This window comes from Dipodomys spectabilis, unplaced genomic scaffold (assembly GCF_019054845.1).
Source record: "Dipodomys spectabilis isolate Male_0828 unplaced genomic scaffold, ASM1905484v1 ptg000177l, whole genome shotgun sequence".
Lineage (NCBI taxonomy): Eukaryota > Metazoa > Chordata > Mammalia > Rodentia > Heteromyidae > Dipodomys > Dipodomys spectabilis.
The window spans coordinates 1,319,584-1,347,439 of record NW_024870854.1 but is presented as its reverse complement, the minus strand read 5'-3'; the positions used below and the strand labels follow the sequence as shown (position 1 = coordinate 1,347,439).

Genomic DNA, 27,856 nt, shown 5'->3' with positions numbered 1-27,856 from the left:
TAAAGTGACTAACTGGAGATACATAGCAAAAATTAGGGCAGAAATCAACAAAACAGAAACTAAAAAAAAAATATCCATAAAAATCAATGAAACAAGGGCTGGGAAGGTGGCTCAGTGGTAGAGCACTTGCCTTGCATGCTTGAGGCCCTGTGTTTGATTCCTCAGCACCACATAAGCAGAAAAAAAGTCAGAAGTGGCACTGTGGCTCGTGGTAGAGTGCTAGCCTTGAGGTGAAGATTTGAGGGACAGCACCCAGGCCCCGAGTTCAGGCCCCATGACCAGACCCAAAAAGAAAAAAAATCAATGAAACAAAAAGCTGGGAATATTTTGGAAAACAAATTAATAAAATTGACAGACTAATTGTGAGATTAATGATAAAAAGAAGAGAGGAAATTTATATAAACAAGATCAGAGACACCACAGGTAGTATTATGACAAACACCCAAGAAATCCAAATAATTATAAAGGACTACACTCAAAATCTACACTCACTAAAGAAGGAAAACCAAGCAGAATTTCTAGAAACATACTAACTGCCTAAACTGAACCAACTAAACAACTAAACAAACAAATAGCATACAGGGAGATTGATGAAGTAATCAGAAGTCTTCCAACAAGGAAAAGCCGAGGCCCAATGGACTAACCACTGCATTCTGTGAGACTTTTAAAGGTGAACTAATATCAATACTCCCCAAGCTTTTCCGGGAAATAGATGTAGAGGGAGTAATCCCAAACTAATTCTATGAAAGCAATATCATACTCATCCCAAAATAAGGTAAGGCTCTGAAAAAAAAAAAAAAGAGAGACAGCAATTGACTAATTTCTCTGATGAGCACTAATGCAGATCTCCTCAATAAAATATTAGCCAAAAAAAATCTAGAAACTGCTAAAAAACATCTTACATTATGACTAAGTAGCCTTCATCTCAAAGATGAAGGCTGATTTTGTTAGTATTATCCCCATATTTTTTCCTCAGCACCACATATACCTAAGCACCGCCCTGCCCTGGAGTTCTGGCCAAACAGCTGGCCACTCCCTCTCTCTTTCCAGATTCACCTGAGCATGCACCTACCTCACTTCCTGCCCCCAGACACTCCAGCTACCTGGAGTGGAACTGATGCCTTGTGCTTCCTCTCCTTGGAAATATGCCCCCTCTAATAACCTTATAATAATCTTTCTCCTGTGTCTGCTTGCCTCCAGCCTCCACATCCTCCCCTGGGATGGATCTGAAGGATTCCTTTCAGATTTAACATAGCTAAATCAATATATGTAATTCATCACATCAATAGAGCCATGGTCAAGAATCGCATGATCATCTCAACAGCTCAAAGGAACAGATTAGAAGATGCAGCCATAAAACCACATATTTATAGTCATATTCAACAAAGGAGCCAAAGGCAAACAGTTAAAAAAAATAGCCTCTTATTGGTGTTGGGAAAACATGACAGTCATATGCAGAAAACTAAAAGTTTATCCCTAATTGTCACCACACACTAACATCAATTCAAAGTGGATTACGTCAGACCCAAAACTCTAAAGTACTGTAAAATGACATGAAAACTCATAGGTATAGACAGGCAGGAACTTCCTGAATAGAGTCCCAGGGGCACAATGGATAGGAGAGTGACTCAACAAGTGGGACTACATTGAAAAAAAGGTTTCTGACCAGCTAAGGACATAGCTAATAATCTAGAAAGACAGCCAACCAATTGGGAAAACATCATTACCAGCAATATATCAAAGGCCTACTACTCAACAAATACATTTTGCTCAAGAAATAACCCCTCCCAAACCTAATAAACAAATCACTAAATGGGCAACGGAGTTAAGGAGAGACGTTTCAGAAGGGGTGAGTGTGGCCAAAAAAATAAAAACAAAAAACAAACAAACAAAAAAAACACATAACGAAATATTCATCATCCCTGGCCAAAAAGGAAATACAAATCAAAAGAACCCTGAGATATCATCTTACCCCAGTTAGACTGGCGAATACTTTGAACTCTGACCACAACAAATGCTGGCAGGGAGATAGAGAAGGAACCCTACTTCACTGTTGATGGGAATGTAAATTAATACAACCACTGTGGAAAGCAGTCAGTAGGTTCCCCAAAATCTCAACACAGACCTTCTGTATGACCCAGCCACACTATTCCTAGGCATCTACCCTAAGCATCATGAACCCCAATACGATAAATACTCCTGTACACCCATGTTCATTGCCACACTATTCAAAAGAGCCAGGATACGGAAATAACGCAGATGCCCCAAAATAGATGAATGGCTGCAAAAAAAATTTGGTAGCTCTATGCAATGGAATTTTACACAGCCTCATCCATCAGGAATGGCGTGGAACTAGAACAAATCATATTAAGTGAAGAAAGCTAAGATCAGAGAGAGAAATGCCACATATTCTCCGTGATATATGAAAGATAGACTTAAAACAGAATGGGGGGCTGGGAAAGTGTCTCAGTGGTAGAGTGCTTGCTTTGCATGTATGAGGCCCTGGGTTCGATTCCTCAGCACCACATAAGCAAAAAGAAAAAAGCTGGAATTGGAGCTGTGGCTAAAATGGTAGAGTGCTAGCCTTGAGCTGAAGAGCTGAGGGACAGTGCCCAGGTCCAGAGTTCAGGCCCCACAACCGTACCCCCCCAAAAAACAAACAAAAGCAGAATGGGATATGACAAATGATACAGGATTCTAGACACTCAAATATAGGGAGCCTAAAAGAGGATAGTCTTAGGAGAAAATCACGATGGTGTAAGTTTCTTAATATATTTATACGTGTGTGTGTGTGTGTGTGTGTGTGTGTGTGTGTGTGTGTGTGTGTGTGTGTGTGTGTGTGACCATGGCATTACTGTTCAACTTTCCATTAAAGTTCATCTAGTGTGTTGAGTTACTTGTCTGTTCTTTCTTTATTCTGACTCCCTCATAACTCAGTTTCCTAAAAATAACTGTTGAAAATGGGTCTGGTCAAACAAATGCCTGGTTGCAATGCATAAAATATTCTAATTACCCTTTAAATACAGGTAGGGCAAGAACTCATATTGTCCCCCTTGTCTCCATGATGGACCACAGATCCTGTCAGTACAGTGTGCCTGAAACTCTGCTTCCAAGGCAAGATGTCTTAGGGTAACAAGTCCTGAAGCACAGTCTCACTGTTGTCTCCCATGATCAATTAAAGCTACATCAGTTGGTTAAGTTCCTGTCCCATAATGTTAACTTCACCCCATGCCTTGCTAGGCAGGGTAGGAGAAGTCGAGTCCCTGGGAAATATATCTGGGTAGAGTGAAAGCCAGGCATTTGAGGAGATGTGAAAGTTCCACCTCTCAGAATTGCTACAGCATCAGCTGATATCCAGTAGTATTGTGGGGCACATTTTCTTCAGGCTTTTCTGAACAAATGGAGCTGAACCTGTGTTAGGAAAAAGAAAATACCGACAGGCCCAACTTGGTCTTCAACATAGGAGGGGCAGACAAACCGTCCAGCAGGATAGAATATTGTGCAAGTTGGTGGAGTAGGGGTCAAGTTTATCTTGGTCTTAACAAGCAAACAGAAAATACGAAGCATAATATGGTCTCTTGGGGGCCCAGAGGGGCCAAGGGCGTGTGCTCTTGGTCAGGCTCAGAATAGAACGCTCTGCGTCCGGCAGGGAACTTTTCTGATAAGACCAGGTTGGAATGACTCACAGTCAAGCACGAGAGCACTCACCTGGTGTTTTGCTTGACCTGGGAGAAAAAGGCGTCTTCAATCCTTTCACCCTAGTATTTCAAAAAGTAGGAACTCTTCAACTGGAACTCCAGGTTTACATAGATGTCTTCAGGATTCAAGGAGGAGTTCCTGGTGACATTAAGCCCAAGGACATTTGAATTCATTTAGCAAGATGGCATGGGAAAATTGGACCGCTCCTGATATTATTCTAGCAGGAAAAGGGGGGAAGAGCATGGGTTCTAAAAAGCTTGTAATTTCACCTCGAAAAATACTACGTTGTATAGGACCACAAATTAAAAGTTCAGAAGTGGCTTTCTTGCTATGCAAGAGTGCAGATATCAGTTCTAAAATCTCTCATTCTTGGGATTGGAAAATATTTTTAATTGGGTGTTGTGAATTAAATCACATGGAGACTAGTATTAAAATAGTTAAAAGAAAAAAAATAGTAAAAAAAAAAAAAGAGAGAGAGAGAGAAGAGAATTGTCAGAGAACCTTGCTAAAAATTTCCTGCTTTGGTCTGGTGGTTTGGCTCCTGTTGAGTAAAAGAGGAACTGCTTTGGTCTTAAATAGGTTTCTTTACATGATGGGATTAAGACACACCCTAGACTCTTCCGGAAATAGCAGAGGGTGTGGGTATATTTTGAGATTTCTTGTGTACCCTTCACCACATTTCAAAGTCACCTTATGTAAATATATCTTACCCTATTTAAACTAGCCAATATTGAGCAAATTGTGAACCTGAGCTTGGCCAATCTGAGCAGAGGGGCAGGGCCTGCGGCAGTCAGGATAAATAGGGGAGCAGCCTGCCTGTTCTATGTGTTTGCTTGACGATTTTTGGTTGATGGTACACCTAGAAATATTTTCTGTCTTGCTGAGACAATTCTTTATTCTCTTTCTTTCTTTTCTTTCTTTTTCTTTTTTCTTTCTTTCTCCTGTCCTTTATTTCTTTCTTTTTCTTCCTTTCTTTTTCTTTTTCTTTTCTTACCATTATTTTATTTTATTATAGAGGTGATGCACAGAAAGGTTATAGTAACAAACAAAAGGTACCAAGTATATTTCTTTTCCTAAGGTGTTATCCCCTCCCTTTCTCCTGCTTTCGGTTCTCGTGACTGCCCCCTCCCATGTTGTAAAGCTCATTTCTAACACAGTGTCTAGTGAGTATCACTGTTGCATTGCTTCCCCCTTGGTTGATCTATGATTCCACTTCCCTTTTCCAAATCAGATAAACTTTGATACTCCAATGGTTGTTCGGAGCATAGTTATAACAAGGACAAACACAACTTGTACCAGAAATTCACTGAAAGCAACAGTAAAAGGGTGGGACCTTGTTTTTAATCTCAATTCCAATTGATATGGAAATGAATTGCACACCCTTCTCTACACACCCTTCTCTAAGCCCTCCCACCCAAAGTGTAAAAAAATGGAACTAGGGAATCAAGCTATTCCGCACATCCCACCGCCTTGCCATGGACAGCACTTGGAGAGAGCTTGCCAGTGGTGAGGACCAGAGCAGGAGAATCAGCTCTCTCCATCCTCTTTGTTTGGAAAGATGGAGTGGGACATTGCCCAAGCCTTCCAGGAAGAGTTGAGATGCCCCATCTGCATGGAAACCTTTATCGACCCAGTCACCATCCACTGTGGGCACAGTTTGTGTCGACCGTGTCTGCGCCTCCTCTGGGAAGAAGCTGAGACTCCAGCCAGGTGCCCTGTGTGCAGGCAACCCTCTCAGCAAGAAGAGCTCAAAACCAACATTGCCCTACAGAGTCTGGTGTCCATCAGCCGACAAATCAGCCTCCGACAATTCCTGAGCTCCGAGGAGCATACATGCTGCACACACAAGGAGACCAAGCAGATGTTTTGTGAAGTGGACAAGAGCCTGCTGTGTCCTCACTGCTCCCCGTCTCGGGAACATGAGGCTCACAGACACCAACCTGTCGACTGTATTGCTGCAGACAAACGGAAGATTATTTTAAAGGAAATGGACACTATATGGGAGAAGATACAAGAAAACCAGAGCAATATATACGAGAAGAGGAACATCATCAACCAGTGGGTTTGGTATATGAATCTACACAGGGAGATGACCAAAGATTTTTATTCAGCACTGCATCTGGGTCTCCGGGAGGAGGAAATACGACTTTCGGAGATACTCAAAGAGAAAGGAAGAGTCATCTTTCTGCAACTCAGGACAATGGAAACCCAAATGCTTCAGAAAAGCAGTAACCTCAGAAACATATATCAGGAGCTGATGAAAACCTACCAAAAGCTAGACCTGGAACTCCTGCGGCATTTAGAAGACACCCTGGAAAGATGCGAGAGTGCCTTGGTCTTCATGCCCCAGCTGAAGAAGCCAGAGCTCAGCCCTCCTTCCATTCCTAGATTGATGGATAACCTCAACCATTATCGAGTGGAGATCACCTATTGTCATTTGATTCAGAATCATGAAGAATCCAACTATGTTGCTCTTTCAGGAATCCAAGAGTTCAGCTGTGGGAAACATTACTGGGAGCTCAGTGTCCAAGGCTTCTCCACCTGGGCTGTGGGCGTCTTCAGAAATTCAGCAATAGGGAGCAACCTTATTCTGAATGAATCTGAGGACATTTTTCTTCTTTTCTCTGGCAAGGGGAACATTCATTATAGTATCTTTACCACCGCTCCATTGCTTCCTCACTTTATAGAGAGACCAGTGGGCCGCATTGGTGTGTTTCTTGATCTCGAAAATGGAAATGTGAGTTTTGTGAATGCTACTAAGAATTCCTTTATCTGGAGATACCCAACTAACTCCTTCCAGTATCCTGTCAAGCCTTGTTTTTTCTCCTGGTAACCCATAATCATAAGTAAAGAGCTTTTATTTCCTTTTTTTTTTCTTTCTTTTTTTTTCTTGGTTGTGGAGATTGAATTCTGGGCCTGGGCACTATCCCTGAGCTGTTCCGCTCAAAGTGAGTGCTCTACCGCTTGAGGCACAGAGTCATTTCTGGTTTTCTAGTGGTTTATTGGAGATCAGGGCCTCTCGGACTTTCCTGACAGGGCTGGCTTTGAACTGTGAGTCTCAGATCTCAGCATTCTGAGTAGCTAGGATTACAGACATGAGCCACCTGTGACCAGCTAGTAAAGAGACTTCCTATGTGTTGGGAACTCTCTATACCAGAGAACCCTTCTCAACAGAAGCAAATAACTTATGCTGTTCTTATTTGTCTTTGTAATGTAATTACATTTTTGTTATGAAATATAGAGTTAAAATAAAATGCAAGATGTAAAAATGTTAGTGCATGCATGTTTAATTTTGATTCTGACATATGATAAACACTATAATAAACAGTGGATGGCACAATGAAACTTGGCTTATAAGTAGCTTATTTCTTAATTGTTTCATCTTCATCTCTAACACCAGTAGCTAGGAGTTTCCATATTCCCTCTGCATTTCCACAAATGATATTACTTCCCTGAAGAACAAAAGCAGAGTTGGCATGACATCTTTCTGCAGACCATAGAGAAAATCTGGGCCATAAGACACTAGGCATTACCTATGTCTTCATGGTGTCTCAAGAAAGAAGAAGTTCTGATGTTTCCCAAGCAAAGAGATTAGTTAAAGGAAGAGCCATCGTATTGCTTTAAAGATAGCATCCATTTAAGCTACTGTGCCCACAAAACTCAGATTAATGGCATGAGGCAGATATTCAGGAGGGAATGAAAAAGATAACAGGCTTATTGATTTTTGCAAGATTAAATCGAACACAGTACTAGAAATGAATCATACTAAATTTAGCTTGCTTACCTACAAAGCAACTCTTCACATCCAATCGTGTGTCACTGTGCTCAGTTTAACAAAGGCAAAACCCCCCTCAGTGCCAGGAATATTTAATTTCCTCCTTCAAGCCTATTAGGGTTCACTTTTTTTTTTTTATAGGCAAGCCAGATTCCTGTAGTGAGATCATTTTTTAAAGTTTTCCTTTTGGTTATGGATAGAGGCTGTTTGGAGGGGTTGTGAGTTAAAGAAATGGAGAGAGTGGGCTTAATTGGGATACATTACATGTGTGTATGAGAGTATCGTTTCCCTTTCCCATCCCTTCCCATACTCCCCCCACCCCCACACACCCTATCCCCCCCCAAAGTTGTAAATTCGTTTTTCAACATAACGACTTGTACATCTCATTGTTGCAATGGGTCTACCTGTATCCTTATTTAAATGATTTGTTTTTTCCCTTCCCAAAATATTCATTTTTTAGAGTGGAGTAACTCCATAATATTTCTTCTGGCTAGTTTGTCTTCCTCATTGGTTATCTTAAAATTATAGAATTATTTACTTTTACATCTTAGAGAAAATTGAATTTAGATTCTTATATATTAGGTTCAGAATGAAGGTGACTTAAGGAAAAATGTTTTGTATTACTATAGGCCGCAAACAGTGTTAAGAAATTTGCTCACATTGTCAAATATGTTCATCACAAAATTATTTAAAGGATTTTTGTCATCATTGATTTGTTTCACTTTAGCAGAAGTGGGTTATAAACTCAGGGTCTTCCACTTGCTAAGCAAGCATTCCATCACTTGAGCTACCCTGCCTGACCACCCTTGCTGTTTCTTTTTTTCTCTGTTTTTTTTTTTGTAAAGCTAGTGCTCAAATCCAGGGCCTCAGACATGCTAAGCAAGCACCATACCATTGAGATGTACCCCAGGCTCAAGCAAAGCAATCTTATCACATCCATACAGAAAGAAATCTGGTATTTTAGTACACCATGATGTCAGAATGAAGCAAGATCACAATAATATTAACAGGAGGATAAATCACTCAATGGTGATGTATCTATCTATCTATCTATGTATCTATCTATCTATCTATCTATCTATCTATCTTCCTGACCCTGGGGTTGAACTCAGGGGCTGGGTGCTGTCACAGCGCATCTTTGTGCTCAAAGCTAGCACGTGAGGCACAGTTCCATTTCTGGCTTTTACTGAGTGGTTTATTGGAGAATAGAGTCTCACAGACTTTTCCACCCCACTGTCTTTGAAATGAGATCCTCAGATATCAGCCTCATGAATAGCTGCAGGTGTGAGTCACCAGTGCCCTGCTTGGTGATTATATCTTTGTCAAGATGCGAATATGGATCAATTTAACCCCCAAAATTTATAAAACTGTTTTTATACAAACATTGGAGATATTTTCATTTTTCTATCAGATCATTTTGATTAAAAATATTCCTACACTAACCTGTAATTAAAAATTGTGTACATATTATTCTTGAGTCTCTTACTTAAATCTATAACTTTAGAAGGAATGACTCCAATCACTTGATCTTCTATGCTTTTCTGTTCATGCTTTTCTGTAGACAAGTACATGTTAAGACCAATTTTGTTCTCCAATTTACATATTATTCTTATAACCTTGAAAAATCAGTAGATAGCTCACTTTGTGCAAATTACATGCTTTTCTGAAATCTTTACCACTCATACCTCCATAAAGTAGAAGCTATATTGAAAACTAATGCAAGCTAAATGGTTTAGGCATTAACAAAGTTTCAGTCATCCAAGAAATCAGACAAGAATATAGCAACATAGTAAGTCTGAAATTTATTTTAAATAAATATGGTAGATATTCTTTTCCTACAGGTATGAAAATGAAACAATGAAGCTTATTGAGGTTTGTTTGTAAAGCTGGGAGAATGGATGAAGGAAAAGAAATGGAAAGGAGAAAGCTAAACAAAGTACACTCTATGCACATATGGACATATCAAAATGAATGCCCATGAATAATGAGCCAATAGATTACATACAATATAATTAATAATGTACTATGGGCTAATAGATGCTCAAAATGTGAAAATTTTTATTGTATTTTTAGGTTGAAAATAATATAAGGTACAAGTGGAATTATCACTTAATTCTACATGATAACAGCCCAATTTTCCATTTACATATCATAATTTATTTTTCAGCTTGAGAGTAAATAAAACAATTAAATTAGTTAACCATGGGATCAGGCGACAAATTAACCAGGGATTAAATACTGGCTTTACCAGATAGCAACTGGGAGATTTCAGGTTCTCTGAGGCTACAATCTTCCATGAGGATCTACTTTGCAGCTTGACAAGCTGTTGAAAATGTTAAATTACATAATAATTACTTAGTACGGACACAATGAACACATTCTGTATTCATGAAGTAAATGTTAGTTTTAGTGGTACTAGTGTGAAATTTACTTAAGAGACCTATAAGAAATTGGTACAAACGAAAGCATTGTTTACACTTTTATCAAAGATGAGTCAATAAAGAGAAATCTGGCAACACGAATGTTCAACTTTCATGCTGTTTTCTGTTTCAGTCTACATTTTTATTGTGGTGTTCTCATTCCTCTCACAAAATTTCTGGTGTTTTTGACTAAGAGTGTTACCATTATACGTAATCGTTTCTACAAATATTAAATGTTGCCTCTTAAGCCATCATATTGTTGATGTTAATGTGGCCATAATCACCTTCTTAAAACAGCTGCCTGAATCCTTCCGCCTTATATCTGAGTGATTGGACCATTAGTGGTAAAGAAGAAAGATGAGAGTTGATGCCAGTTTGGCTCTTGGTAGATCGTAGATTTTTTTGTTCCATGGGAAATCTAGAACAGAACTACTTGAAGTAAATAACAAAATATTTGCAAATTCTAGGGTATATTTAGGGGCTTATTAACTCGTTTTTAAAAATAGTTATTATGTGCATGGTTTTATTCTTAGAATTTCAGTTACTTAAGAATGGAAGCCTTAAGTGAACTCAGCAAATAATTTGAGGAAAAAAACTTTTAATGATAGAAATTAAATTGGACAATCCTACATGAGACTAAAATGGATGGTTACATATTCAGAAAAAATGTTCAAGAAAGGGACTCCCAGAAGAAGTGCTAGTTAAGTTGGGAAATGAAGGGAGATAAGCCAACCTATGTTGGAGAGAAAATCCAAATTGAGGATAACAGCAAAGGCAAAAAAAAACTCTGTCTTCGCAAAAGCCTTGCTCTGGAGGTATGTGGCAAAAAAGGGCTTGCCATTAAAGGAAGAAGAGTTAACAAGGAAGAAAAATAGAACATAATGCTCCTCAGAAAGCCACTGGATAATGTTAAAGTAGAGAAAATTGTATTATCTAAATATTTGAGTCTTTTAAATAACACTAGCCGTCCTGTGGGGACATGACAGCTAGTGGTCAGAGTGCTGATAGGGGGCAAAAAGGTGGTTTTCATTTTCCTAGGGGTTCATACATTTTTGTATAAAAGTATGTTCACTTTTGCCAACAAAACCACACAGTAAATTCAAAACTAAGTAGATCAATGAATAGCTTCTCAATGTTTCTTCTAAATGCTCCTCCAGCTAGGGTGGAAGTAATAAGGAAGTTAAGTTGTTCTCCTGCATACCTAAAAGGCAGTAAAAGAAATGCACTTTCAGTGCAATAGTAATGGCAAAGCAATGTAAGTCCTGAGCCACATCATAGATGGGGGTACAGACTTCTGAATGTATTGATGTGTGAAGACTTGTTCATTTTGTGACATTATGTAGTCACTTCTGGACAGAATTTTAGTAAAATCCTTCTCTCCTCCCCTATCACATATCCTATTCTTGCTGCTCTTGGGGAGTTTTTAAAATCTGTTTTTGTTTTCTGCATGTGAAATTTCGCTATTTTAGGAAATCTAAATTCTTCCCCTGAATTACAGTCCCTTCTGCAGTTTTCAACTTTAATTGCTGACACACAAAGTAGATTTTTTTTAACACATAGCCTGGTCACTGGGACACCAGGTGTGTGTGACACCAAAATTATTGACTTAACCTCAGCAGATTCCTTCAGTGCTGTATTCATGAGGTGCTGAAAAAAACAATGGCTGTAATTTTTGTTTTAAAGAAAAATGTATACATTCCCTCTTACTTTGAATGAACACTTCTTTTTTCGGTCCGGTAGTGGGGGCTGAACTCCGGGTCTGGGCGCTGTCCCTCAGCTCTTCAGCTCAAGGCTATCACTGTACCATTTGAGCCACAGCGCCACTTCCGGCTTTTTTCTTTTTGCTTATGTAGTGCTGATGAATCGAAACCAAGGCCTCAGGCATGCAAGTCAAGCAACCTACCACTGAGCCCCCTTCCCAGCCCCGAATGAACACTTTTGAAAGGACTTGGAATAAGAATTATTTTCAATCTGCACTTCATTCATTCACTCATCATCACACAATTAATTTTGAGGTGATGGGAGGAAACCATTGTTATTGGTTTTAGTCATGAAGGACGTGGGTGATAGGCAGCAGGACATTTCTGGTTCTGGAAGGATGTCCCATCCACAGGTTTCCTGAAGAGAAGTAACTCTAGATTTCTAGAGTAATCTAGGGTGACCACTTACAAGAAATGGACACTTGAACCAGAGGGTAGGAAATATATTTTAGTCTGAAGAAAATATCTGGAAGATTGCAAAGAAGTTGATATCAGCAGATTCTAAATGAGAAGGCGGAGAAGATTCAAAGAGCAACAAGGAAGCACACATCGAATTCAACATAATTTTATGTTAAATTCTTGGATGAGACATTAAATCATGGATATTTCTGAAGTCAAACTCCTATTATAACTCACATTTTAGCCTGATTATGTCGCAAACGTGGTTCATTAAAAAAGTTTTTCCCCTTATTTTAAAATTGACAGCATATTTTTGTTTACTATATAAGGGAGGCAAATTTGATTCAGAAAGCAAATCCATATTAATTGTGTCCACACAGAATCCTTCACCTATGTAGTATTGGATTGGTTCAAAGCTCTTTCTTTTATCTGTGTTGGTTGATGCTTGAGTCCTGGAAGGGTGCTATCTTGTGAACCTGCACTATTTGGATTCCATCAGTGAAAACACTTTAATTCCATTTGTCTGGGCTGACTTGACAGGATGAAGTCATCCATTAGACCCTCAGGTCTGTCCTGTAGAATGACACTCTTCCCAGTGGAGTGGTTCCTTAACACTTCAACTATAGATGAAATCCTGTCACCAGAGCTTGTGTTCCCCCTAGAATTCTCTGCCTCGTTGCTTATTTTAAATGGAGTAGAATGGAATCACAAGCACTCTTTATGTCCCTTGTTTTCCTCTTGCCTAATACATGGCAAGAAAATTCCCCTATCTCTGTGCGACAGGGTGAAGAGAAGAAATCTACTACTGCAGGATTCTCCAGCTTCTTTGTATGTTGGTGAATTGCTATCCAATTTCACAAAGGAAGTTCATAACATGATTATGTCTTAAATCACCACTGCCAGTCACACTTTTTCTATGCTTTCATAGCCATAAGAAAACCATCTTCATTATGAGAAGTCAAAAGAGCATTGTGGAGCAGGGCAGCTCACTGGATACACTTGAAAGATGATTGTTAAGGTAACATCTGGTCCTAGTTTTCATGCTAAATGTATTTTTACATTCACTGGAGGAGACACCACTGGCAGCATTCAGTGTAATTTATCTAAATCTTTAATTCTCTGTTTTATTCAGGAACAGAAATATATTTGCTTTCTAAAGAGCATCGAGAATAATGTTAAGGGATTCTATATTTCTTTGGGCCTGGCTAATTTCACATACTATGCTTTTTTTCTAAGTCTTTTTTTTTCCAGTGTCATTCTTTCTGATGGAAGCATAGAATTCCATTGTATATATATATATATACCACATTTTCTTGATCCATTCATCTACTGAGGGGCATCTGTGTTGGTTCCATATCTTAGCTATGGTTAATAATGTTGTGATAAATATAGTTGTGATGGTAGATTTAGTATGGCCTTGTTTGTGATCATTTGAGTAAATGCCCAAGAGTGGGATTGCTGATCATAAGGGAGCTCTATGTGTAGTCTTTTGAGGAAACTCCATACTACTTTCCAACTTGGTTGAACAACTTTACACTCCCACCAACAATGCAGTAGGGCTCCCTTTTAGCCACATCCCCTCCAGCATCTGTTGTTAGGAGATTTTTGATTATAGTCATTTTAACTGGGATGAGGTGGAATCTCAATTTTGTTTGGATTTGCATTTCTTCTATGGCCAGAGAAATTTAGCATTTTTTCATGTGTCTATTGTCTATTCTTATTTCTTCTTCAGCTAAGTCTCTCTTTAAGTATTTGCCCACTTATTACTGTGGTGGTTGTTTCGTTGAGGATTTGTTTTGAGGGAATTTAAATTTTTGAGTTCCAAGTATATTTTAGATATTAGACCCTTGTCTGTTGTATGGAAAGTGAAGATCTTCTCCTAGTCCATTGGCTTTCTACTGATCTTGCTAACTATGTCCTTTGCCATACAAAAACTCTGCAATTTAATACAATCTCATTATTCGATTTTTCATTGACTTGTGTTTCTGGGTCTTTACTAAGAAAATTCTTTGGCTTGTGCCAAGGAGGTCTAGAGTTTCTCCTATTCCTTTCTGTAATGTTTTCAGGGTGTCTGCTTCAGGTGTTTCTTAATGGCATCTATGTTCAACTATTTTTCTTAAGATTCTTCAACAATGAAGCCTTAAAGAAAGTCTGAAGTCTCTTGACTAAAGCCCTTCCCCTCACAATGACTTGAATATAGATTATTAATCTCAAATTATTGAGGAAAATTGCTCATTGTTTTGCTTATTTATTAAAACAAGTGATGTATACTAAGACTTTACTTCAGTCTAGGTCCTGGACCTCTTGGACAATAAGGATGATTTCTTGGTACTAAACAGAATTAATAAAAAAAAATCTAGTGATTACCTACAAAATATGGGCCAACTATGACATTTCTAGGAAGTACACAGAATGGTACAGAATTTTCACGTTGACACCACAAGGATCTGTGTGCGTTGTTTTTAATTTCCTAGTTAATTTTCTTGGTTAATTTGTCTCTCATTAATACTTATCCACTTAAAATTCTTACTCTTTTAAATTCAGTGTTTCAGTTTTTATTACACCTGACATAGATTCAATATATTGAACACTATTTTTAAGAAGAAAGAAGAAAGCGACCATTTTCCTAGAAAATTCATGTATGTTTATTGTCTATGCATGTACTTTATAGTTTTTTTTACAAATGCCTTATCATGTTTTATGATTCTTATACTGCTTTTCTAATGTAACATCCTAACATTTCCCAATATTATGCTTTCATGCACTTGATTGAATTTCCTTTTGCAAATTTAATTTTGCAAACCCAACCCCATTCTTGTTAATATGATGATTAGTGATGGTAGGAATAGTTTTGCATATGTAATGTGCATTTGAATGTCTCCTTGTAAGAAATTATGTTCAAATGTATTATCTGTAATTTTTAATCAAATTATTTCATTCTTTTTGCTATTGGGTTGTAGGAGTTGTTTATGTGTATTGGACATGAATGTATATTATGTGTTAAATAATTATACATATTTTTATCATTGCGTAAGTCATATTTTTCATGTTGATTGCTGCCTTAGATGTGCAGAAGTTACATTAGTTCCACTTAGTCCCACCTGACTATTTTGCTTTTGTCTCTGCTTTAAGTGTCATACAAAAGAAATCACTGTCAGCATTGATGATAATGAGCTTTTCCTCCATGTGGCTTTTCTCTAAGAGTTTACAGGTTTTGTGTTTGGTTAGTTTTTATTTTGAGTTGACTTGTGTTTATGATAGGTGATAGGATCAAATTTTATTTTTTTATCAAATGGATATCCAACCTTCCCAGCAAAAATTGTTGAAGAGATAGAGATTTCCTTGTTCTTGGCACTCTGGTTGAAGACCAGGTTTATAAATTAACACCTATCTTCAATGCAATCATTTATTAATCCAGCAGATAACATAATTGTATCAGTGGACATGGCCTTGGCCTGAGAGTTACCTGAGAAGTGGGATAATGTTCCTTTGAAGTCTTCTTCCTAGACTAGTCTCTTGCATTTGTCAAATTTTATCATCCAAGATTGCCTTCTTTCCAAACCTCAACAGTGTCACCAATCAGCTTTGCCTTTGTTGCTCATTTTATCCAGTCGGCCCAGGGGATAACCCCAGAGCAAGGATTCTTTTGCTTCAAATATTGTGCTTGATGGGACTGGGGGGAAGGGCATCAAGAAAATGTTGAAGACGGATCATATATACCTATCTTCTGTTTCAGAAAAAAAGGTTCTGTCAACATTGGTGCCCATAGTATAGTCAAGGACATACACAGTCTGATTAAGGCTTTGGGACCAGGTTAAGAATGCTGTTAATTTCAAGTTACTTTTTAATCAACTTTTTCCCAAGGAAATAAAATGTCAGAAATGTTAAAAGTAGACAGAGTTAATACAATTAATATGAAACAGACATTCCCAATAGAATATTTTATGGAATATAATTTCATCTGTCAATTCAAAAACAGCATCTATTTAAATAAACATATGCTTTGAAACTGGACATTATTAAATTTACCTGAGCACAAAATCGAAAATTTGGAGAGTTACTTGTAGTTCATATCATAATCTCTTCTTAGATGCTACAACTGAGAGGATTGCTATGTGAGACCCTGATGACACATCTTTCAGTTGTCCATCTCCAAAACAACCAACAAAATCTATGCTGGAGGTATAGATCAGGGGATGAAGTATCAGTCAAATAAGCAAACCAAATGAATATATAGCGCTAAGTTCAAACCCCAGTAATAGCAAAAAGAAAACATAAAACTCAAAACTAGGGGAAGAAAGTTTTAAAAATCCGAAGAATGTTTTCATAAAAATGCACTCTCTTTAAATACTTTGTCATTCTATCTTCTCAAAGATCAAGTTACAGACAGAAGTTTAAAAAACACAGGAATGGCTCCAAACTTCTCTACTTCCTCCCATATAGCAAGTAAGTAATAATTAAAGCAAGAAAAGGTTAAGTTACATACAGATATTTTTAGACACAAGTCAAACAAAGTTGAGAAAGGAGAATAAAGTTTAAGTTACATAAGATAAAAAGTTCCAGAAACCAGTGGTCTAATATTTTGCTTCTAATGTACAATATGATACTGCACATTGAAAAAAAAATGCTGAGAATAGATTTTATGTTGTGTTCTTATCACAATTAAAGAAAGAACATTAAATACTGTACTTTAAAAATCATTATTTTAAAGTCATTTTCTATGGTAAATAAAAAATGAAGGAAATATTATAAAAAGTTTTAACTTGTCACATTTAAGTAGTTTAATAAGGACATTAATAATCAGGAATATATGAAAGCCTTTTGTAGTATTTATTCCTCAAAAATATTTTCATTAGAATTTGAAAGGCACAGCTGTTTTTGTATAAAGGATATCTGAGATAAAATGTACCTCAACAATAATTAATGTTTAAGGTATTTGATTAGCTTTTGGGTTACACGTAGAACCATGTGTGTGTGTGTGTGTGTGTGTGTGTGTGTGTGTGTAAAAATATTGAACAGTATAATGCAAAGTTTTCATTATTGTGTGACAGGTTATACATGTTTAAGTTCCTATTATTTGCAAGTATCATGATTCTTCTTTGTTGTCATTGCTGATGTTGTTGTTCATAGGGTTTGAACACTGGACCTGGGTGTTGTCCCTGAGCTCTTAGCTCAAGGCAAGGACTCTACCACTTGAGTCACAGCACCACTTCTGATTTTCTGGTGATTAATTGGAGATAAGAGTCTCATGGATGTTCCTGCCAAGGCTGGCATTGAACAGTGATCTTCAGATCTCAGCCTCCTGAGTAGCTAGGATTACATACGTGAGCCACTGACACCTGGCTATGATTCTGACTTTTTAAAAATATTTTTATCTTTAAATAGTTAAACAAAAGAGTTGCCATAATTGAGACACAAGAGGTTTTCATCTTTGTTGCGGTTGTTTTTAATGTACTTACAATGTATTATGTGATTTTTTTGTTTCTTTTGTATGTTCTTCCCCCATGATATAACTCGTATTTGATTCCAGTGCCCTGTTTCTTGTAAATACATTTTTCTAATTTGGGAAGGGGAAGGGAAATAACAAAATGCTGAAACAAGGAGACAGGTTGACCTATTGTAACAATGGGATGTACAAGACACTATGTTGAAAACAAACTTTACAACTTTGGTATTGGGAGAGGGAGGAGTTGGGGAGGAGGGGCGAGAAGGGATAGCAGGGGAAAACAAAGGAGAGGACAACAATGATCAATATGAAGTGTACTCATTACCTTATTCATGTAACTGTAATCCCTCTCTATAGTAACTTTACAATAAAAAAGTAAAAAAAAAAAATGAATGCACCCATTACCTTACTCATGTAACTGTAACTCCTCTGTACATCACTTTTACAATTAAAATTTTAAAAACCTTAAAAATATAAACTTAAACAAGCACATGAAAAATTACAAAAGATAAAAAATGTTGTATTTTCTCTTCCCCTCCCTGAATTAGAGAAGCATATATACAAGATGCAGGACACTGACATCAAATAGAGTGAAAATAGGAAGTATAACATGGGGAAGGAACATACAAAGCAACAACAAAAAATCACATGGTACATTACAATATATTAGAAAGTAAAAAAGATATTTGTGTCCCTAATGGTTAAATAAGGATACAGCTTGACCTCTTGTAACAATGAGATGTACAAAACACTATGTTGAAAACGAATTTTACAACTTCAGCCTGGAGGGGTTCAGTATAAGTTATGCAGGTGGGATGAAAGGGATGATAGGGGGAAAACAAAGGAGGAGGCAACAATGATCAATAAGAAATATACTTACTTTGCTTATGTAACTGTAATCCTTCTGTACAGCATTTTTACAATAAAAATTGTACCCAAAAAAGAAAAGAAAAACAATGTTGCAAGGACATTACCATACAAAACAGTAACTTTTTTCTTTGTCTATGATAGAAGATAGTACAAATGATAATTTTGTTTTCATAAATCAGAAATACATATAAAAATTCTACATGTATGGTAGATTCATGAGAGATCTCAAAAAATATAGTTCCTTTGAAAGGCTAATTTAAATTTCAACAAAATAAATGCCAGGAAGTGATACTCAAGTGGGTGGGGAAGGGAAGTGAGAAGAAGAGGTTCTACTAATGAAGAGGAGAAGAGGGGGAGAAGACAGTCAAGTTTCTACTATATATCCTCATAAATTAAGAAGAGTACGGGAAGGAGTGAGTAGTGAAGGGATGAGTGAGAATGTTCAAAGCTGTGACACTGATCAAAAATTTATTGTATTCATAAACTGCTTTGTTAAATGGAACTCCTTTGTACAACTATTAAAAATAATTAAAAAGCAATACAAACAACAACAAAAGAAACTTGTTAATGGAACCATACCTTAGAATGCAGTCCATTAAATTTTAATTTCCCTCTTGCCTCCTTCCTGTCAGAACATTTGTTAAATTACTAGAATGATGCACAAGATTAAAAAGCAAGCAAAAATTTGTGCAGGCTAGCCATGATATGTGATCTTATGGATTTCAGCTTCTCACAGGGCTAGATTTACAGGAATAAGCTACTGGTGCCCAGCCCATTTCCCTTTTGTGAACATGGCTGATCCCTATTTTTGCCACCTACCTTGATAGAACCATGTGGTTTGGACTATATATTCACCATGATATGAGCTGAATATCCTTCTTTGTTTCATCATTTATCTAGCCACAAGCATTTTATTACCACAATTCAAACAGGACTGTGACTGTAATGGAAAAGTGTACATGACAAAGCAGCCAGAAGTATATGTCATGAACTTTAAAAAGTATTATTTGGGCAGCTCAGAAATCAAATAAAATGGAAATTTACCCAGAGAACAAAATAGGTCTTTCAAATAGTGAGAAACTCATGAGGTTTTAGCAACAAGAGGCAATAACGAGATTGTAGAAAAGGTTAAATAAAAAATATAAAAATTGATAACAGGAAATAAATAAAATCCTTTAGCTACATACTTTATACATAAGAAAATATTCCTTAAAAAGTGTGAAGACATTCAAGAAATTCCAGTGGAAATGAAGTACCCGATTTCAGTTGCCCTCTCACAGACCACTAGAGATCACAATCAATGCAAACAGCAAAGACGTTTATTAAAAGCTTGAGCTTGGTCCTCCACGCACTCTGTAACCAGTTACTCTAAGAGGCCCCTAGCACAAAAGTAGCACAGCTTTTATGGTATCAAACAAACAAGTCTAGGGGGTTTCCACACAAGCAAGTTCACAAGTTCAGTGGGTTGATCCCACTTAACTTTTTATGATGGAACAATTAGGCAACTGTTCTGTTCCTTAAGGGTGGGCAGGGTTGATGGTAACCTGCTTTTTTTTTGAGAACTGTTCCTCATTCAGGGTTATTCTGAGGGCAGCACAGCTACAAGTCGGTGGGTTTAATCTTAAAATGGAGTCACTTTAGCTCTTCATTCCCTCCTCTTCTAGAGCATCGGGGACCAATCTTGGTCCCCTAATTGGCACAGTCTTTTATATTTACGGTTTGGTATTGGGATCTCAGAACCAAAAATGGACTGTCCTGATCTCTTTTTACAAGATCCAATTATGAGTAACAAAATTAACAGTACGAAAGGCCCGTACATTTTTTTAATCCAGAGGATACCAATTTTTCCCAGTTGTTTCTAAAGCTTTCTTTATTACCCTCCTCTTTTTTACAATTCCTTGAGCTTGTTTGTGGCTAGAGTTTAACACTGACCATTTTTTCCTGTTGCTTGTGGAACTAAGTTATCTCAGAACAGCCACAAGGCACCACTGGGATGCAGAAGCTTGCTAGGTTTTGAGGCTAAGAGCAGGGCTGGGTCTCATTCCTTTTACTACCAGCATTGATAACACACTCAGAGTATTACCAAACCAGAGCCAAACAAGGCTGTGACTATAGAGTGGATTTCCAGTCACTATGCACTGAAGTGCCTGAGGCAAGCAAGACAGTGATATCTTTGCCCCCAATATCCACTGTGGGAATAGAGAGGGTTTTTGGATTTCACCAAAATGAAGGTCCCACAAGGTCTGAGTTTTCCACTGGCATGCAGTCTCAGGTGATGGAGCCAGGCAGGAGGTCAGTCTTCTTTTACCATGGTGGGGGTGGTCTATGTGACAATGTAGATTTCCTCCAGGTGACTGTCAGGCTGTCTTTAAACTTTACCCATTAGGGTGTGCAGCAGCAGCAGCAGCAGAATCTCTCAGTGGGTCCAAGGGAGTGTCTCACCTCATGCTGGGCTGCAAATTCCTACACAGACTGGTTAAGGATACATTGCATAGGTTTGGCAGGCTTTGGACCCTTGGATTTTAAGACTGTTTAGACAATAGCCCAGGACAATTTACCAAAATTACTTTTTTTTTTTTTTTTAACTAACGGGATATTTTTGTAAACAGACACAAAAGGCTTAGTCTTGTAACTATCTCTGACAGATGCAATCTCCACACTTGCAAACCTGTTTTTATGCTTTTTAAAAAAAAATAATTATTTTATCTATTTTACCTTGTTTTCCAAAAATGACTCTGGACTCTTGGTTTTAAAAGGGGGCTTCTGTCCCACAGCTCCAGTATCCTTTTTTAAAAAAGTACTAAAACTTTTAAATACCCTCACATAATGTCATTTAAGAATCCCAAAACGAAATAAATTCACATATAATCACTCCAAAATGCTTCAAAAGAAGATGAAGTAAATTTTCTTCTACTTTTAAATTTATTCTGAAAGCCTTGTGCTGGCTGGCCACACCTGTAATCCTATCTACTTTGGATATCTATTCAGGAGCCTGAGATCTGTGGATAACTGTTGGAAGCCAATCAGGGCAAAGTAAATGTAAATCTGAGTGTGTTATCAATGCTGGTAGTAAAAGGGATGAGACCTAGCCCTGCTCTTAGCCTCAAAACATAGCAAGCTTCTGCATCCCAGTGGTGCCTTGTGGCTGTTCTGAGATAACTTAATTCCACAAGCAGCACATTTATTCAAAATACCTTCATATCAGTGTTCTGCATCAATTTCTTTGTTAACGATATTATATGGGTAAAATAGAGAAAATAAACTCTTCCATCTAAGAACATTTTTATACTTTTTATTGTAAAAATACTGTACAGAGGACATTTGCATGAGCAAATAATGAATACATTTCCTAACAAGCATTATTACCTCCTCCTTTGTTTTCCCCCACCATCCCTTCCCTCCAAACTCCACAATACACTACCCTCCCCCTTCCCCTGCCTAAATTGTTAAGTTCATTTTTTAACAGAGTGTCTTGTACATCTCATTGTTACAAGGGGTCAACCTGTAACGCTATTTAAGCATTTTGTATTTCCCTTCCTCTCACCAAATTAGAGAAACGTATACACAGGATGTAGGTGTACCAACTCCAAATACAGTGAAAACAGGGGTATAGCGTGAGGGGGGGGGAACATAAAGAGAAACAGTTAAATCACATCTCACATTATAAGTATGTTAGAAACAAGAGCAAGAAAGAAAATAAAAACACTTGTGTCGCTATCTTGGGGTTCATTTCACTTAATAGCATCTTATCTGGTCATATGCACATAGCTTTTGATCTTTTCTGCTTATCCCAGACATATATTAGGTATTGAAAATAAGGGAAACCATGGGACGTATGTTTCTTTGGACTTGATTTACTTCACTTAATTTTTTTTCCAAGTCGTTCCAATTCCTAACAAATTGGGCCATGTCATTCTTTCTGATGGAGGCATAGAATTCCATTGTGTATATATACCACATTTTCATGATCCATTTATTTACGGAGGGCCAACGGGGTGGGCTCCATATCTTAGCTATGGTAAATAATGCTGCAGTAAACATAGTTGTGCTGGTAGTTTTAGTATGGTCTTGTTTGTAAATCCCCAAAAGTGGGATTGCTGGGTCACAGAGGAGCTTTATATGGAGTCTTTTGAGGAGCCTCCATACTGCTTTCCAAAATGGTAGAACAAGTTTACACTCCCACCAAGAATGCCATAGGGTCCCCTTGTGGCCACATCCTCTCCAGCGTCTGATGTTGTAAAAATATGAAAAGCTTCACGAATTTGCATGTCGACCTTGTGCAGAGGCCATGCTAATCTTCTCTGTATTGTTCCATTTTTTTAATGTGCTGCTGAATTGTGCACAGTACATTTTTATATGTAAACTGGAACTGATTTTCTTAAACTGATTTTCTTAAACTTCAAAAGAAGTAAATTCAAAAGAATTCTTGTGAAATTTTAGAACAATGTATTTCTTACATAAGCACACATTTAAGAATAGTCAAGATTCACATGTCAAAAACAAAATAATTCCAGATATTTGTTGTTCAAGAGATGTGTAGGAGGAGGAATTCAATTATTCTATACAAAGCACCTGTCACAATGAACACTGCAGCAAGTGTTTAGGTTTGTTAAAAAGTTTTAATGTTTTAGAGTATTTAATTTTGGGAATTTGCTTATATATGCCAAAATTAGGACTGTTTGGCAGGTCATAAAACTTTTCTATAAAGTATTTAAGATTTATAGTAGCAGACATATGCAACTAAGTATGTCCATTTCAGTTTATAGAAATATTACTACTGAGGGCTGGGAAGGTGGTCTCAGTGGTAGAGCACTTGCCTTGCATGCATGAGGCCCTGGGTTGGATTCCTCAGCACCACATAAGCAAAAAGAAAAAAGCCGGAAGTGGCGCTGTGGCTCAAGTGGTAGAACGCTAGCCTTGAGCTGAAGAGCTGAGGGACAGCGCCCAGGCCCAGAGTTCAGGCCCCACGACTGGACCAAACAAAAACAAAAACAAACAAACAAACAAAAAAAGAAATATTACTAATGAGAAGTTGCAAAGTATTTGTGTAAAGAAGCAGAGTGAAGAGTTAAAACTTTGTTAATTACACAGTTTCTGTTAAATTTAGGGCTTCCTTACTTTATATGTTAGTGAGGAACAAATGGTGATATAAGCCATATACAAATGCTGAGATGAGTCATATAAAATAATCTTAGTGGATAACTTTAAAGACTATTTATAGCCTATAAAACTCTTGTTAAACATCATAATCTTATCCAGTTTTAAATGTACAGGAATATGAGAAAATAGTAAAATCTGCTATGTAGTACACTTCAAATACTGAAAACACTGGTAACTGTTTGGTTTTTTAATTTTATTAATCATTAATATTTAGATATTTTTTTTCTTACTTGTAGCATTGTTTCCCTTGTAATATAATACAACTTTTTGTAAGTCGTCATCAGGGGGTACATTGAGAAGGTTACTGGGATGGCCAAATCATTTTTTATAGGTGCATGTGAATTTACAAAAAAGAAAATGAAGAACAAAATATTTATTTAAAAAAATATCAAGTACAGTCTGAATCAGGAGGGATATTAAATATCCACACATAAAATCTTAGCCCTAAGCTGAAGCAGCATCATTACAGAGTTGAGGTCACAAAAGTGAGAAACGGTGTTTTGTTTTGGTTTGTTTTTTATTTTGATTTTGTTGGTCGTGGGGCTTGAACACTGGGGCCTGAGTGTTGTCCCTGAGCTCAAGGCGAGCGCTACCACTTGAGCCACAGCACCACTTCTGTCTTTTTCTACTTACATGGTGCTGAGGAATCAAACTCAGGGCCTCATGCATGCAAGGCAAGCACTGTACCACTGAGCCACCTTCCCAGCACCTGAGAGACTGTGTTTTAAAAAAATCATCTAAACAACATTTGCTTTCTGCTTTGGGTTATATACTGAAATATATGGATATCTTTTATATTTTTTTGAATTGTTATACTTCTAAATTTATTCTACTTTCAGCCACTTTATCCTTTTCAAAGTTTTGAGATATTTCTTAGAGTTTGCTTCTGTGAAGATTGTTTTTGCATTTATAATATCTTCTGCATCATTTTTATTTTTTTATCAAAATCATTTTATATTTTATATTGATGAGTTATCATACATGAAATACTTTCAAATATACATGTAGAATCTAAAGATAGCAGTATGAATATTCTCATACATCTCTTGTTTATCTGTTATGTACTTTCAGTATTATGATATTTCTCTCCCTCTTTCACACTCTCTCATTCCTCTCTTTCTCTTTCATTCTCCATGTCTGCTACTTGGAATTCCTGCTGTCTACTATTATCCTTCAAGATCTACTGAATTTGTGGGAACATATAGGGACCAACAGTTTCCCTTGCATTCTTTAAGAATTATAAGAGTGATGTGATGTTATTCTTTGCCATTCTAAATGGCAAAACAACAGATCTGGAATTCCTGTTCATTTTTAATACTATTACAAATTTTATCTCATAAGAATCATTGGGATGGATAAGATATTTTAACTTGTGACCTAAAAGTTCTTTTTCTTTGACAAACAACCTTTTTCATTGAAGAACAAAATATTTATTTTAAAAAAACATCAAGTACAGTCTGAATCAGGAGGGATATTAAATGTCCACACCTAAAATCTTAGCCTTAGGCTGAAGCAGCATTATTAGAGAGTTGAGACTGCAAAAGTAACTACATGTAATGAAAACAAAGCTATCCTATGGAAAGTAGACCAAAGTTGTTCACAGGGATGAAAAACAAGGTAATGGGGGAAGTGAGTACAAAGGATGCCCATCATAGAGCACAGATCCTCAGAGCAGTTTATCATGTACACTTTGTGAGAATGACAATGTGCTGGGAACTATAGATTAAATCACTGAACACTTTATATATATATATATATATTCTTGTACATATATTTATATATGTATATTTATATATGTATATTTATATATGCATATATGTCTTCATTTGCCCTTATATATGTACACATGTATGTTACTATACACAGAAATACACACATATGTAAACATATGTATACATGCACACATAAAGAAAGATACATAGTTACAGGCAACACAAGTTTCACTATTTGTCGAATATGCCTTAGATGGAACGCTCGGAACAAATTATGTTGAAGATACATTTGTCTCTAAGAGTTCCTTTACCACTCCTCTTATCTCTTAAAACTGGTAGGTTCTGGTAGATTCGAATTGCAAAATGCAGTACAAGGGATATCAAGTCACTTAGAAATCTCAGTATGTAAAAATCATATGGTGTCTCCTTGCTCCCCACGGAATGCTTGCTCTTAAAGACAGGTAAAGAATAAAATATTAAGACTTTAAGGCATCCTTCCTTGAACTCTTTTCCAACAGCCAGCATCAATTCCTAAGCAGATGAGTGAGTCCTCAGAAGACTGGAGCTCAGGTCAACATTTCACCAACCTGTGTGAAAACTCCTATGAGAGAAATGCTGACTGAGATCTTGCTGATTTCCTGGCCAAGGAAATAAGAAATGAAGAAAATATTTTTAATGTAGTAAAGTTTGAGAATAATTTGTTACCTCTCAATAAATGTGTAGAACACAACTATACCGACTGACAATAAATGATGTGCATTTCATTTATATGCTCTTGGACTTAGCGAGTGATTTTAGGTGTGTCTACACAAGTAGAATCAGTATAAATCAAGCTAGCATTTCTTCATTTAAGATACAAGGAAAGGATACAATTTGACTCCTTGTAACAATGAGATGTACAAGACACTTTATCAGAGACGGAGTGGAGGGATGAGTTGGGGTGTTCTGAAGAGAAGGGATAGTAAGGGGAAAACAAAGGAGGGGGTAAAAACTCTCAATTAGAAATTTACTTATTCCAGGCGCCGGTGGCTCAAGCCTGTAATCCTAGCTACTCAGGAGGCTGAGATCTGAGGGTCGCAGTTCAAAGCCAGCCCGGGCAAGAACGTCTGTGAAACTCTTATCTCCAATAAACCACCAGAAAACCGGAAGTCGTGCTGTAGCTCAAATAGTAGAGCACTAGCCTTGAGCTGAAGAGCTGAGAGACAACACTGAGGCCCAGAGTTCAAGCCCCACGACCGACAATAAAGAAAAAAAAAGAAGTGTACTCATTACTTATGTAACTGTAACCCATCTGTATATTAAAAAGATACAAGGAAAACTTCTGTACTTATAGGAAGTTGTATTTGCCACTCAATATCAGTAAGGTATTGCTTTTAGGACCACAGGCATATTAAAACTTTGGATACTCAAATTCTCCAAGTGAACACAGTATATTACTAACATTAGAATCTGCCCACAACCTAGTGCAGTGTAATTGCTATGAAAATTTTTACTATATTCTATGTTTGTAATAAAAATAAAAGCATATGCACTGTCAACAAATACAACTTTTTTCACATAGTTTTTGTCTGTGTTTTGTGAATGGGATTGGGAGAGCAATATTGAAAAGCACACATTTCATCACCAAGACCGGTCTGCAAAATGTAACAAAGAACTAATTCAGCATCATTGAATAGTTTGGAACTCCAACGAGAAGTACTTGAATTGATACATCATCAGAAAGTGTAACAACCCAAGGACTTTTTAGAAATGCAGCTGCTAGATTCCTCATGGAGAGCTTTCATAACACTTTGTGAAACACAAGTCAGCACCTCACTGAAGTGTAAATGGTTTTCCCTCACCTTTCTGTCATTCTCAGTCATTATCTAATCAACATATAGCTAAACTTGAATAATCCTCTAATAACAAAATGTTGATGGAGTGTTTATATGCACAAAACCTGGGACAGCTAACTTTTTCCAATTAGAACAGTCTGTATTCTATGATACAGCAGAGAAAAAACTAGGTAAGTATCCATTTACAGCCTTTTGAATAATTCTGATTCTGCACACATCAGTTATCTATCCATACCTGTGCCTGAGTGAGAGGATTTAAAAAGACTTCAGTGATTTAAAATTTAAATTTAAATGTGGAATGAAATTAGTTCCAATGCATTACATTAAGAAATTTAGAAACAACCGAGAAACCTATAACACTTTTATTGAAAGTGAAGGGATGTTGGAATTTGGTTCTCTATATTTTAAGAAATTTGCAAAAAGAATTGGCAAAATAAAAATTTCATTTTCAGCAGGCTTGACAATTTGTATATTGAAAAGTGCACTAGCCTCAACAATATGTCAATGATATCCTTTTATTTATCTCTAAATGTTTATGCTTCTGGTCTCTTAATATTAAAACCAAAATTTTTTTACTCTTTAGCTAGTTGTGCAAATGGGCTTTGATCCATCATGTCAGTGTGGAATAGAGGGTATGTACATTTCAATGTACAATACATCTGGATCATTGACAATCCTTCCAATTTTCTTCTTTCCGTTAACCCAACCCCACCTATCCCTTCAAGTTTCCTACTTATATTCTCACATATGTACATTGAGTGATATGAGTATATGAGTCCA

General features: G+C 37.0%; 1 protein-coding gene and 1 non-coding gene across 2 annotated transcripts; one reads left to right on the top strand and one right to left on the bottom strand.

Moving 5' to 3' along the window:
* Window positions 1-5,257: 5,257 nt before the first annotated feature.
* LOC122120708 (tripartite motif-containing protein 43-like) lies at window positions 5,258-6,532 on the top strand. The gene has a single exon (XM_042694949.1). It carries the CDS (start codon window positions 5,258-5,260, stop codon window positions 6,530-6,532), a length of 1,275 nt encoding a protein of 424 aa, XP_042550883.1.
* Window positions 6,533-22,607: 16,075 nt separating this feature from the next.
* LOC122120723 lies at window positions 22,608-22,712 on the bottom strand. Its single transcript, XR_006149784.1, has one exon. It is a non-coding gene; the product is annotated as a U6 spliceosomal RNA (small nuclear RNA).
* Between the last annotated feature and the right edge of the window lie 5,144 nt (window positions 22,713-27,856).

Bases quoted from the DNA above. Each gene is read 5' to 3' on its own strand.
- LOC122120708 (XM_042694949.1), top strand. From the start codon at position 5,258: ATGGAGTGGGACATTGCCCAAGCCTTCCAGGAAGAGTTGAGATGCCCC.